The 14,763-nt window shown below is 42.9% G+C and overlaps 1 protein-coding gene across 3 annotated transcripts in view; it reads left to right on the top strand.

Annotated features, from left to right (window-relative positions):
- The window catches only part of CLDND1 (claudin domain containing 1), a 69,137-nt gene extending 54,650 nt beyond the window's left edge, over nucleotides 1-14,487 (top strand). Inside the window, exons 4-8 of one of the 3 annotated variants that reach the window (XR_015307561.1) lie at nucleotides 1,722-1,823; nucleotides 2,911-3,048; nucleotides 6,594-8,362; nucleotides 8,406-10,814; nucleotides 10,893-14,487. Coding sequence is in view for 2 of the 3 variants with exons in the window: in XM_086953234.1 (XP_086809360.1) it covers nucleotides 1,716-1,823; nucleotides 2,911-3,048; nucleotides 6,594-6,814 (467 nt within the window). In the remaining variant the exon portion in view is untranslated. Of the gene's footprint in view, nucleotides 1-1,715; nucleotides 1,824-2,910; nucleotides 3,049-6,593 lie in introns of all 3 variants that reach the window. The other 2 variants (XM_086953234.1, XM_086953235.1) reach the window with 2 other exon arrangements.
- The last annotated feature ends 276 nt before the right edge of the window (nucleotides 14,488-14,763 follow it).

Here is a 14,763-nt window from a genome sequence, read left to right on the forward strand (position 1 = left end):
CTAATCCTCTCATTATGTTTTCTGTTTCTTGCGCCTCACTGCATCCTTTGTCTGCTCCTATATTTCCAGAGTGTCTGCTTCCTCCTAGTATTCGCTCTTATTCGTGTGTCTCTTTCATGTTTCCCATTTGCTTCTGTTTTCTCCATTATTCCACTTTGTTTTTATCCTCTTCCTCCTCATTGCTTAAATCCTTTGGCTCTTTTTTGTATCCATTCCTATGAATTGTACTTGCAACGCTCTGTAGGTTCTTCCATCACTAACTTTGCTTCATCTTTTTGTGTGCCTCTCTTTTCTGCTTTATCTGTGTCTCTTCTACATCTCATGCCAGACTCATTTCTATTTTCAACCATCTCATCCTAATACTCTACAATGTTACCTCACTTTCACTTACATTTTGAAGTCAATCATGTTCCAACCTTTCCCTAATTGTTGTTGACTCCATTCGTTGTTTCCACTATTGTTTGATTCTATTTCTGTAATCTCCATTTTTTTCTATTTGGTTTTCCATTGAAACCTGCTTTTATGTTGCTTGTTTGCATAGTATTTTCATTTAAATTGTGTTTCTTTGGTTTCTTCCTCTCACTTTACTGTGTCATCATATGCTTTTTTTTATCTTTCATTGCCTCTTCTCTTCCTTCTGCTCTGTTATGCAGTTTCACATACGCGGCCTGTCAATACAATATTTTCATATTTTGTGCTAACCCACTTGAATTATTCGCCCCTATTTGTTCTATCCTATTCGCCTCCTTTTCTTCCTCCATTGAAATCTTGCCCTGTGGTATCTTTCCGTTGGCCTTCATTGCAACTCTGGCACTATCCTTGATTCGCTGTTCCAAGTCAGGCACATTTTTCCCAGCACGAGTTTCACTAAATCAAACCTTCTACAAATTGAGTGGAAAAATAGCGCACATTTTCATTTTACCCGCCTTGGCCTGGGAGAAAACATGCATATTTTGTGCATTGCCCACTATTCTATGGTCCAAAACTCAGAATGATGCCCAAATTGTACACCCAAGACTTACCATACCCCGTAGGCTCTATATTTATTTGATACACAGCTTACACCTACATTGTGTTAATTTGTTTTTCCATTCTCATCTTCTCTTTCCCATTTGGTTACTTATTTCTCTTTGTTCTTTTTTATTTGCTATCTATCTCTTATTTATTCTCCTCAGATTGGTCGGTAGCTTTTGCCTAGTCTTCTGGTCCCATTTTTCTGAAATGCTATCTGTCTTTAGTTTTTTTGCTTCCTCTAGTCTATTCCACCTTGTCACTTCCAGAGACCCTTTGCTATTCCTTTTTTTCTTCCCTTTTTTCCTATTACCCCTTTTCCATCCCCTACAGCGTATTATCCCTTTCTTTCTGTTTTCCTTTCACTAGTTAAACATTTTCTGTCTCCCTATGATTCTTATGTATAAATGTGTTTTTACATATTTCTTACGATCTTCGTTTTTTATCTATGTCTCTTCTTCCACTGTCAAGTTTCAAATCTCTGTGCCACTTCCTTTTTTTATCAGGTCAGTTTACACTGTCCTGTTTCTCTTTTATTTTAACTTGCTGCATAGATTGAATTTATTCTTTAATGAATTGTTTTTCCGAGCCCTTCAGTCATACATGTCAAGACCCAGAATAGTGTGCAAACCATCTAAAATTGTACAGCACAAAATGGAATTGAGATGAAAGATACCATGAGCATTACTTGTTCTTCGTTGCAGAAGCAGATTACACCACGGAGTGCATAAGTTTCTCCCTTTCTGACCAGTTCCTGGAGAAATACCTGGAACCAGGAAACCATAACAGCGGCCCGGATCTTGTGCGCACCTGTAAGAAATGACTGAGGGCAATGAAACAAGGGGGGCTTTGAGTGTGTGCTGTAATCTATAGCGTGAATGCTAAACTATACACTGGTATGCCTCTCATCTTGAGACCCTCCCCTCCCCCCCCCCCCCCCCCCCCCCCCCATCTGCCACAATCGATTGTCCAGGGCATATAAGCCATGGGATGGGTCAATCTGCCACTTAAGGTGGGACAAACATTGCTAAAGAGTTTTCTTTGACTCTGTTTCAGTTAGTTGTGTTTCCAGGGCTCTTCTTGAAAACAGGGAGTAGGTTGGCAGATTGAAATATATGTAGGGCATTTTTAAGGCTAGTAGCAGTGGACTGGGTACATGCATGAACACTGGTTTCATTAGGGGACAGTGAAGGGCTGATGGGTGTGGGCGGCAAGGGCTGTTTCAGGTAGACAAGTCACTGTATCAGCTAGGGATGTGTACTGCAATTTAGTTAGTCTGAATTACCAAGGAATGCACAGAGGAGGAAGGACCGTCACATTTGTACGTATCACTCATTGGTGAAATGACGAGTGGCGGCGAGGTGGAATTGAAGTAACTGCTCATCCAGAAATTGAGGGTCTTGTGCAATCATTTTATTAGGCCGATATGCTGATCCATACGCCTGTGCAGATCATACAAGAAAGGCACATACATGACTTTACATATGGTGGTGGTAATGTCTGAGTGTGTGGATTCAGAAAAGGGAGAGCCGAGTATGCATGATATGCATTCTATACTTTGCAGTCCGCTGGCGCTCCCAGTCCAGCTGATGCTGTTATATCGGTCTGATGGTTGTTGTTCTCAGGCCTGTGGACAGGGTTTTACACTTTAGGGGTCTAGCAGTAGAAAGGCATGAATGGGGAGGCTGTGGAAGGGGCTGGGGGAATCAGGCTGAGTTGAGATTGGTGAGCGAATGAAAGGGCGAGAGAGCACTATCGGGAGTTGTTAGTTTGTTTTAGGTTGGGTAGTGTTGGATTTGATCTACTTGAGCTGTAGATTATGACTGGGAATTAAGTGGTTGATAGCAGACTACAATATTAAGTGCAGTTCCTCTCTGTGTTTCTCTTGCATGTCCCTAGATCTCTGGCGGTGTCAGTGTCTCTTGCCCTTCGTCAGCCTGGGCTTGATGTGTTTTGGAGCCCTCATCGGACTGTGTGCATGTGCTTGCCGTAATCTCTATCCCACCATTGGCACAGGGGTGCTCCACTTCCTTGCAGGTAAGTGATTTTCCCTATGTGACTCTACAGTTTCCTTTATGGGAGGCATGTTATTAGATCTGCCCTGTGTGCCCACAGTCTGAACACAATCATCTAAACCATACTGCCAGCCATTGCTGCCTTTAGGAGGAGAAGACCCCCTCCTGTCTCTCGTGAGGTGGTGTTAGAACAGTACCACATACCTACTTCTGTCTGTCCCACTATGACATGTTGCCTATTTGGGAGATTGTAGTGTCTACCTATCTTCAGCTGGAAGCAAAAACAGGAGAAGGCCCCTTAACCCAGCCGAAATCTGGTAATAGTGTGTAAACAATAAATAATGTCTCAACCGGTAATCATTTAGAAGACAAATGCTTATAAAGAGAAATAAATCAATATGAGGTCGACTATAAAAAGGCAGACCACAAGAGAAATGTAAACAAGAGGTAAATCTTATTTCGGGATGCAAGTAGTTATATCAGCACTACATTACAGTATATACATAGGTAACCCAATAGTAGGTGTGAACATTCGTGCTCGTGAAGGTGAACAGCGCAGTGACACAAGGCAAAGTGAGAAAACAATACAATTCAAAAAATACAATTGAATTGAAGGTCACAAAAAAGCAGTTAATTTTACAGAGCAGGATTCAACTGTTTAAAGGAGGCCACAGTAACGCCTACAATTGTGCTCAAGGGTCGACAGCGTTTCGACCTGTACAATTTCAGGTCATCATCAGGACCGAGTTACGTAAATAAGGTGAGTGCTGGGGTGGTAGTGAAGAGTCCAACAGAGAGGAGTGAATCGAGTCACGAAGATGCAGGCTGGCTCTGGAAAGGATGCGCAGAGCCAGGGGTTTAGAAATTAATCAAATCAAGGCACACAGCAATGATAACTGAAGGCGCTCATCTGCCATGGTGTTCGCAGAAGTTGCATGAGGAGGATAAGTCTCCTGGTGTAGATGGGCTTATGTCTTATGACCCCTAGTGTCCCCAGAAGCAGAATTAACACAATCAAAGGCAGCCCTACATCAGCATAACTCATCTAAATGGACAGGTATCCAGCTACAATGGCCGGCGCAGGGAAAATTCACCAGCTAAGCTGCTACTCTTCACTTTCTCTTTCACTTAGTCGTTCCAGTGGAGGGAGATCGTCACAAACCAACTTTAAGAATGTAGATAATTGCATGTTGTGCAAATGGCGATTAAAGTCACGTGGTCCAAACGCCCAATGCGAAAATCCTCTCAGTGTCATAGAGAACAACTCTAACAGGAAGTAAGTACCTTATTGGTCCTATTACTTTTTCGTTCCAAAAATAGGGACCCAATCAAGAAATGGATATGGAGTGGAAAAACCTGAATGCTCGCTTTACATTCCATAGTCCCTCAGTTACATCAAGGGGACTGGATGTGTGCCATAGACCTTCTGGATGCTTACTTCCACATCTAAACTTTGGAAAAAGGTCAAACATTTCTGAGGTTTCTTGCGAGTAACAACATTTTACTGTACAAAATCCTGTCATGAGCCCCAAGGTCTTTGGCGCTGTTAGCTCCTTTCCTGAGAAACAGCTTCTTTTGCATTTGCATTTGCCTGATAAATGCCTCAACATCACAGGAAGCTCTAGGCCGTTATCAAATGACGCTTGCCATTCTTTGCTGTCTGGGTTCTCAAGTCTAGCACATAAAAATCAACCACTGTAACAGTTCAATTCATCCATTATTTGGGTGTGGTACTGGACACTCAGGTCCTTCAGAGGAGAGAATTTTATCCGTCTGTCCAAAGTATCACAACGTCTAAGAACACAGAATCAGGCTTCACACCAAATGTCCTCTTTGCTGTGATTGATGGCTTCTTGCATTTGCTTGGTAACCTTGTGCTAATCTACATGTGAGGCCTCTTGAGCAGTGTTTAGACAACCAGTGGTGCCAGTACTCCAGCAGCTGAGAAGGCAGGCATATTTTTACTCAGCCTCTCATTCAGTCACTTCCTTGCAATGTCAGAGAATCTTCTGAAGGGAATTTCTTTTTGATCAATATATCACACTCCTTGCAAATGCCCAGGAGAGGACGTATTTGCTTACTTTCTCCCCTTTAAAGATCTGAGCTGAACTTCTCCGTTAATGTACATCTTGTGGATATTACTACTTGTAGAAAGTCCATCGCAAACACCTTTCTTTACAATGCCTGTGGTGAAGAATTAAATAGAGGGTATTCAGAATGTATTTTCTCCCTTTAGAACTCCTTCCTCACTTCAGGAACTTAATAGTCCCTCCCTCAATAGATGAGTCCTCCCTTTGAGCCGATCCATAAGGCGTCAATAAACATCTAACTTGCTAAGCTTCTTTCCTAGTCTCTATAACTTCAGCTCACTGAATCAGGGAGATTCAGGCCCTACTGTGTATTCCAAAAGAACAAGGTAGTGATGAGAACTCATCTTGAGTTTCCTCCCTAAAGTAGTGTCAGATTTTCTTGTTAAACAGAGAGTTCCACTGCTAGCTTTCTTTCCAAAGCCATCCTCTCCCTCGGAAAGATCTCTTCACACTCGATATGTAAAAGAGACAGATGCCTTCCTGACAAACCTAAAGCCCATACTGGTAGAGGGCATGTTGTTTGAGAAATGCCCCCATTTCAGAACATTTGTTCATTCCACTGCTTTTTATATTGGATGGGTTTGCTGCTCAATTCAGTGGCTATTGATGATGATTTCCAGGAGGAGAAGGAAAGGTAACTAACCTGTAATTCTAGTTCTCCTCTAGGTCATAAGCAATTCTCCCACTTCCGAGGTGGAATGATGGAAGTATTTTTCTAACACTCAACCTAGGATTGTTTCTTTATTTAAAGCAATGAACTGGTCTAGTTGTCACTGACAGGACCACTTGAGGACAGGTCACCTTAAAAGCGCGCGGTCGCTTCTGCGGTGTGTGATTTCTGCAACCTTGCCCTGGTTTCCTCTCTCTTAAAAGAAAGTTTATAAAAAAAATTCGTAATCAATATTTCTTAATCCAGTGAACTTTATAGATACAACTGGCTTCTTTTTAAAATGAAAATAAATTAAATGTGGCCAATCTAGGATCTGTTAGGCTACGTAAGTGTATATTTGGTTCATGGAATGGGCTTTCTTATAAAAAGCATTTTAAAAGTAACTATATCCACGTGGGCAAGTCAATTCAGTGCTTATGACTCTAATGAGGATCCCCTAAGGGAGAACCTAAGATTACAGATTAGTACCTTTCCTATACTGTTGATAGTAGAGCAGGTTACTCTCATCTTCATTGCTTTATTTATGAGTACATCAAATGTAGGTTATTGAGGATAGGGGTCTTGTTTAATTTGGACAAAGAGGCTACAATGCCTGGTTCAGTCTGGCCCAGGGTGGCTTTTTGTGAAACTTGATGGTGGGAATCGTGAATGTGTTCATTGTATTGATGCTTTTATTGATTCCTTGTTTGAAAAAAATTACACTTAAAGAGTGTGGCAGACAGGGGAGGGATTAATGGGCTCACAATAAAATAAGTGAGATTGTGCTGATACCTACATTTTCCTTTCTCGTTTCCTTGCTTCCCGCAGGCGTCTGCACTCTTGGGACCATTGCCTGCTATGTTGCTGGGATTGAATTGCTCCATCAGAAGCTCAAGCCCCCTGAGGAAGTGAGGGGGGAATTTGGCTGGTCCTTCTGCCTGGCCTGTGTCTCGGCTCCTCTGCAGTTCATGGCAGCTGCCCTCTTCATTTGGGCAGCGCGCACCAATCGCAGGGAGTACACACTAATGAAGGCATATCGTGTGGCATAGGTGTTAAACATTTCCTTTTTCAATCTAATGTGTAGCCCTCATCTGGAGCTTTTGCAGTTCGGTGGAAGATGCAAGGGCCTTTGTGCGGTGGGGATAGAGCATGCAGGGCCCCAATCCATCTCCTGCTCTCTCAGATCCTGGCACAGTTTTGGACTTTCCTTTTACCCAATAAGGATCTAGATACTACCACCTCCTGGTTAATTTCTACTCTTGTCTCTTTCCTCTTCAGACTGGTTCCTCTGATTGTTGCATGCACTGGGATTGTCCTGCCAGAAATCCCATTATAGATATGTATTGACAGGTTAAAAGATATACAGGGTTCCTGTGTCCTCTACAGAATAGCACTGCAGTTGCTCTGGCCAAAGACCTCATCCTCAACTGCAGCCAAACTCAAACTTAAGGTATTAATCTTCCTAACAACTGCAGAGTTTATATCGGAAAAGTACCAGACCCTGCTCTCCACTGTGGCCCATCCATTGGTCATCTGTTAACTATGGTATCTCAGTTTTGTCTCTCACACACTGTCCATCAGTGATGGAGAATTGGGGCTGGTAGATGTAGTCCACAATACATGTAAACCAGAATGATGCTTTTTTCCCACCACATAGTATTCGGTGTAGGCCAGGAGTCTGGACTCCAGCTTTGTGTACTAACCACCGCACCCCCTCCCCCAAGAGATGGATTTGATCTCAGGAGTCCGGCCTCCATTGCAAAGCTTTCACGGCTGTCTCACCTCTTTTCCTGTGGTGGTGTTTGCTTTCACACTCCCGCCTTCCCATCACTCCATGTGGTGGAGTTGACTTTCACCAATAGACCTTACCACTCTTCCAACAGTGGACCGCCTGACCTTCCACACACCCACCCGCCAGCTACGGTCTGCTAGCCTCGCCCTCGCCAAGTACCACGCATCCGAAGAGCCACCGCCCGAGGCAGATCCTTCTCCTACCTGGCGGCCAAGACATGGAACTCCCTCCCCATCCACCTCCGGCTGACCCAGGACCACCTCTCCTTCAGGAAGCAACTGGCTGTTCGAGCAGTAGCGGACCCCTTCCCCAAGCGCCTTGAGACCCTTCCGGGTGAGTAGTGCGCTATACAAGTGTCACGATTGATTGATTGATTGCCACTAGGCCTCAGCTCCCTTCCCAGGGTTGTGCCTAGTACTTAGTTCTCTCCCCGAGGTAAGCTTAGATCTCCCCCCTCAGCCCTGTGCCCCTAAAAGAGGCAGTTACATTCCATGAATCTTAACTCCAGCCCAAATGTATCATGCCTAGACCTCACCTCCCTCCCTGACAGGGTATTAGCTCTCACCACTAAACCTCACCTCCCTCCCAGAGATGGGATTAGCTCTCACCACTAAATCTTACCTTCCTCCCAGAGTTGAGGTTAGCTCTTACCTTTATCCCTCACTTCCCTCCCAGAGGTGGAATTAGCTCTAACCACTAAACCTCACCTCCCTCCGAGAGGTAAGGTTGGCACTTACCTCTAGACCTCACCTGCTCCCCAGAGGTGGAGTTTACTCTTTCACTAAACCTCACCTCCCTCCCAGAGGTGGAGTTTGCTCTCACCACTAAACCTCACCTCCCTCCCAGAGGTGGAGTTTGCTCTCACCACTAAACCTCACCTCTCTCCCAGAGGTGGAGTTTGCTCTCACCGCTAATCCTCACCTCCCTCCCAGAGGTGGGATAACTCCAGAAGTTAAGAGTCCAATCCAGAGCTATGGCAACTCGGTATGCAATCACCCATGTTGAATTAGAGTATGGGAATCCTTATGCAACAGCAGTGAGCTTGCACCATGAAGCTATACCGCTGGGCATTGAACTCAAGAGATTTCCCCTGACTCAACAGAACTAGGGTTAGCCAATCAAAACCCTAATCCGAACCATAGGTTCCCACTAAACATCGCCACTCTGCATAGCTGGAACTACAGCAAAGGATCACACCTTATGGCTCTCACTCAAGCTTGCCTCTACAGGGTTTACAGTCCTACAAACGACTTCAACTCAGAGATTTAATCCCTAGCGCTAGTCATACTACAGGCCTGGCATGAGAGTCTAGAAATCCAGACTTCTAACCCTGTGATCTTGCTGGAGTTTATCTCTCTACAGAAAGTATTGCAACGTCAAGGAATTCAGACTTTAACCCTAAAATCCGAGAGCTTGACGTCACCTCTCAGTAGAGCTGGGAGGAGAACCTAGGAAACCGGACTCCAATCTTGAGAACCCACCAACTCATCTTGGAAGAGCTAGGATGAGAGTCTAAGAATCCAGACCCCAAGCCTGAGATCTCCCCTCAAGAGCTTTCCTCCAAAGTGTTGAGATGACAGCCCACAAATCGAGAGTCCATCCTTTAACCCACTAAAGCTCACTTTGGTTCAAAGACTGGGCCACAGGATAGGATTCCAGACTCCAACCCTGATAGCTCAGCAAAAGAATAAATCTTTCTACAGAGTATAGGTTGATAAGATGTAGAAATCCATACCACAACCTTGAGATCTCGGCACCAGCACTACACAGAGCTTGTGTGGAGTAGACCCTCTGAATGCAGGCTCCAACCTTAAACCTTACCACTAGACCTCCCTTTGGATAGCGCTGTTCCAGACTCCACGCCTTACCTATCCCAACTCTGAAATTTTAGAACTAGAGATCATCTCTCTGTAGAACTGGAGTTAGTCTAGAAATCCAAACTCCAACCCAGAGTCTTGTGACTAGACCTTGCCGCCACAGTGTTGGAAAGAAAGCCCACAAATCCAGACTCCAGCCTTGAACCGTACCACTAATGCTCAGTTTGGTACAGAGCTTGGGCTAGAGGTTAGGAGATCACCTCTGTGTAGTGCTATGATGAGCGCCTAGTAGTATCTAGTAATCCAGTCTCCAACCCTGAGATTTGAGATGTAGAGTAAACTTCTCTGCAGAGCTGGTATGAGTGTCTCTGAATCCAGACTCCAACCCTGGGATCTGAGTACCAAGGGTTGCCTCTCTGTGGAGCTAGATTCAGTGTCTCGGATTCTAGATTCTGACCGTGAAATCTCGCGAATAGAGTTTGCCACCTCAGACCTGGGATGAGAGCCCACGAATCAGGCTCTCAACCCTGGACTTAACCACTAAAGGTCACACTGATACAGAGCTTGGACTTCAAGCTGGAAATCAGACTCTAACACTGTTACCATACCACTAGAGCTCATCTCTCTTCAGAGCTTGACACTGAGCACAGGAATCAAAACTCCAACCTGAGATCACCGCACAAGAGCTGGGATGAGAAACTCTGCAACCAACCATGGGCTCCCACTATTCACCCTCACCTCATTCAATCTGTGGTCACCCCAGCCTTGTGCGATTTTGCCACTAGAGCTTCATTTAAATGTTGCAAATTCCCATCAGAAGTTGTTGCCCCAAGCATGTCTCTTTGTCCAGAATTTCAGGAGACAGTTTGCTACTACAGCAGAGTGTCTCAATGCCCTCGTCCATCTCAGTGCTATTTGTATGTTCAACCATGTACACATATCATAGCACGTAGAAAAGTGAGAGGCTTATTTATTGTTTTATTGTTGTTTTTACATTTATTATTTCGGGCTTTGTGTTTTTATATTGTGTGTTTTTAAAAAACTTTTTTATCTAATTGCTTATCTTTTACTGAAAATCTCCGGGGTATTGAAGTCCTACTAGGATGAACTTTAAAATGTTTTGTGTTAATGGGGAGTGCAGATGAATCCCCTTCAGGGCACAGCCAATGGACACCTAAGTAAAGCAGGCATCGGAAGCCGGTAGTACTTTGCCTAAGATCACACACAAAGTCAGAAGCAGAATCATAGGTTGAAATCAAAACTTCACTTTCATGCCATAAGCTCAGATTGCTAATGTCTGTTTGTGTGCCACTGCCCCTCAATGACCTTCATGAACTCTTTGGGCTCAAGTGGATTTTTCTTTTTATGGATGCTCACAGCCACATAAAGCTACATTTTATGTAGTTTTATAAGGCACTGAAAAGAACCTTTATTTTCACTGCTGCTGCAGAGAAGCTCACAAGAGATGTTTTTTTCATAGGTACATGCAGACAGACCATGCGGACACATAGTGGCAAGGACTATGACTGCTTTGATCCAGGTGAAGAGCCTTCCAGTAGTCTGATGGCCTTTAACCTGTCAGTTTTCCTTCTGGTCGGTTTACACAGTTTCCTTAATGTAATCTCAGTAAAGGCACACTCTAGAGGGGACCCATAGTAATGTCCCATGGGAAGGTCTCTCACTGTCCATTTCTAGTATTGCAGATTAGACTACCCAGTGTCATGGAAAGTGTAAGCTGATCAGGAACTCCTTAAAGGAGAGGTGTCCCAGAATGTGACAGGGCAGAGTATTCCACCCAGTGGGGCCTTTAAGACACTTTAAATGGCTAGGTGATAAAAGAGATGATCTGGAAGGATTCCCTTGTTGAGTAAAGGAATTGAAGCCAGCCATACACAGATCGGTGTCCTCCTTGACCCCCCAGTTCTCCAGCCTCCAGTGCTGGACCAGCTAGGACCCAGGAGCGTGGAGATGAATGTGGATGTCTCTTCTTGGGGCTGTAGGCATTGAGTAGACGTCTCTCAACTAAAGGAGCTCTGGATACTGCACTAGTGCAAGAAGCAAGTAAGGGGGAGCGGATTAAAACTGCATTGCTCCAAGCTCTTTGACAACCAAAGCGGTGTTGACCTGGTAACTGCTGACGAGGACTGATTACGGCGCAGTGGTGTGTTTTGCAGCCAAGCAACTGCTCATGTTCTAAATCAGTATATGGAGTACAGCGTAGGAAGGTATACTTTTGCAGCTGCTTCTCTGTGTGATCTCCGATACCTGCCTTCCCTTCCGAAGCCTCCTTTACCCCTGTCCATTTTTAAAATGTTTAGATATTATGCTCTTTCGTGAGCTGTGTGTTATGATTTTTAGAATGTATACTTTCTGTGGCAGATCTCGCTGTGTGTTCTCTTCTGTAATACTTGCAGGGTATGTATGAGCAGTAAAATGCACTTCTTGCAAGTTTTAAGATTGTGTTTTCGATGCAAAGATTGGCCAGGGTTTGCAGTTCCAAATTTTTTTTGCCTTTTGAGTCACCCCTTCATGTACTTTCTGCTGAGACCAGCTCCCTGCTCTCAATCCAGGCACATCCCTTGTTGTGACATCTTGCTATCGGTTCCAGTGATTGCTGCCTGCTTTCAGAAGCAAATTATATAATCCACAAGACCATCTGGTGCGCTAGGTTCCCAGTTCCGAGGTTAACTAGTTGGGATAGAACTATCAAGCCATGTTAGGTAGATCACAGATATTGTCCACACCGGCTTTAGCTCCTATTATCAGCAACACCACCTAGAAATGTATATCTAGGCTTCTGTCTTGAGAATACGAGAACAGAACTGCTAACTCTGCCTGTTTCTGCAAAAGAATTATATATTTTTTGTTACAAATGTTTACATTTTTTAACTGTGCCTCCTACAATATCCTTTGCACTAGTGATTGCTAGTTGGAAATGAGGACCTCTTCTTATGTGTTACTAGAAACTATCCTCTGGAAAATGTCTCCCTTGAACCCAATTATTAATTATTGTAATATATAAATCAGCAATTCTAATTCTAAGCACAGTTTACTTAAGTAGATTTCACATTATTTAAGGGACTGCTGCCTACCTGCTAATGGGCCGGGGTCTGTGGGACTGTCTACTCTTATGAATCACCCTACTTGTCTTTTAGAAAGAAGGTTCCACATAGATTCTGGAGAGTCCTCTAAAAGGGCAAACCATGAAAGTGGCCCTGAAATCACCTATCCTTTTGACAGCTCTTAGATGAGCTCACAACTCCACCTTTTGTCAGTGCGGTGTGCTAGAATGAAGTGTTGTTGAAGATGATCATTAAAATTGTAAATGTGCCTCTAGGAAACAGGATTGACATGATCGGTGAAGCTTTCCTAAGGGTTTCTGCCACTTGATATTCAGCCAACATGGGCATGAGGTTGGCCTGGGGAGTTCTGCTTCTTCAACAGGAGGAGGAATTTCTAGCTGATGCTTTTGAGACTAAATAATGAGTATTAGCTAGGTTCAATTAATTGTTTTACTTTTTAATAGAAAGAAGAGATCCTACTTCTTTGTAAACACATTTCCACTTCAAACAATAACAGCATTACAGACGACAACATTGGATGTAAAACAAGCAGAAGAGCACAAAATGGCACACGCTGCGGCCAGGTTTAGGCTAACAGATTTGTCAGTGAAGGCAAGGTGGCTTTCTTTGTTTATTGTCCTATAAATTCCCTTTGACTTCGTCTCTTGCTGACTCCAATAATTGCTTCCTGGCTCAATATAAAGTATGATCCTTTCATGCAGCAGCTAGCTGTTGTAGTTGAAATTGCTAAAAACGGAATTGTGAAGACTGGTGTAACTTTTTTTAACATATAAAGCAATTATGTTTAGCTTTTAATACATTTTATAAAAACATTTAAACCAAAATGATAAAAAGCTTATGTATATATACACATATATACATAAAATGTGGTATATAATATGTAGTATATATAACTATGTACTGTATTGCACATAACATTTTAAATATTTTTGTTATTGTTTTTGACAGAGCGTTCACAGCACAGCATTAATATTACTGCTTCCTTCTTTTCTCAACACTATACAGTCAGAGTGAAGTTCAAAATAAAAAGTGTGTCTTTTTACTGAATTACATCATGTGGATTGCAAACCTGCAAACACCAAGCTGACGCTTGTGGTGTTTTGCGTTTGCAATACATTTATGCACCCTTTTTTGATTGGAGGGAGTGGTGTCAGTATAAATCTTCCGTCTTCCCCTAACTGAAATCCCACTGGAAAATAGTGTCCGAGGGGTGTTGTTTACCATGCTTAACAATTAGTAGAGGAAGCTGTCAAATGTTGTATACGCCCACTTTGGGGAACTTTTTTTTAAACAAGTATCTAACTTTGTGAATTTTATGTAGTTAAAAGAAAATAGGTAAAATAAACACCTAAAACTAGGTTTTCACTGGAAAAATACCAACAAGCCCAACATTTAACTGAGGAATTCTTCCAAAAAAGGTTTTGCAGGAATCCTGAACAAAAAACCCTTAAAGTAAAATATTTAGGGTGATAGGTATTGGAAAAAGTTGGTAGGAGCTTGGCTAGATTAGCATTAGTCTGGTTATGGAAAATGGGGTCTAATATTGCACCTTTTGACCATACAATAGTATCATTGCTCATTTTGGTCATGCCCATCCCTTCATTTTTCATGTTGTTTTCTGGTTTTCTTGTGTACAGTAAAACGTTTCCAAACTTCAGTTTTCTTTAAAGAAAGGTCTGACTACTTGGCACTAGAAAATTAAAATGTGCTCCTTTTTACAAAATTAAAATACTAAATGTTTCTGTTTGCACTGCACAAGAGAGGAAACATTACATAATGTGTTAACTGAAGAATTGTGCAAAAAGATACGTTTATTTGAAAAGTTGTACATCCAATCCTTTCTTCATGAATCCACTTATCCCATATCACAACTTGCCCGAAAATGACACCACTTGAGCACCATTGACCATCTGCCGTTTGTACTCTGTTGTAGTTTATTTATTCATGCGTTGTGTAATGTTCATTGACTTTGTATTTTCCGTTTATTACTGTTAATGAAGAATGGTGCAAATAAATATGAAAGGACCTGATTTCTGTTTGTGATTTGAGTTTGTATGAACACATTAAAGTCTAGGAAATGTTATGGGTTGCTTTAACCAAGAGGTTGAACACAGGAGTTCCCTGGGCAAACTTAGACATCAAGAGGCAAACCGTGGTATTCCAATGAATAGTGGGAGGAAGAAATGCTATCAATCAAACATAACCCCACAGCCTGAAAGTAATTTAATCAATCAACTTAACGTCAAGGATCAAGAAGGGAGAAATTGGGTTACCCCATCCCGTTTGTCATGACATAGTGTGCAAAG

Source organism: Lissotriton vulgaris, chromosome 1_2, assembly GCF_964263255.1.
Source record: "Lissotriton vulgaris chromosome 1_2, aLisVul1.2, whole genome shotgun sequence".
NCBI classification, from domain to species: Eukaryota; Metazoa; Chordata; class Amphibia; order Caudata; family Salamandridae; genus Lissotriton; species Lissotriton vulgaris.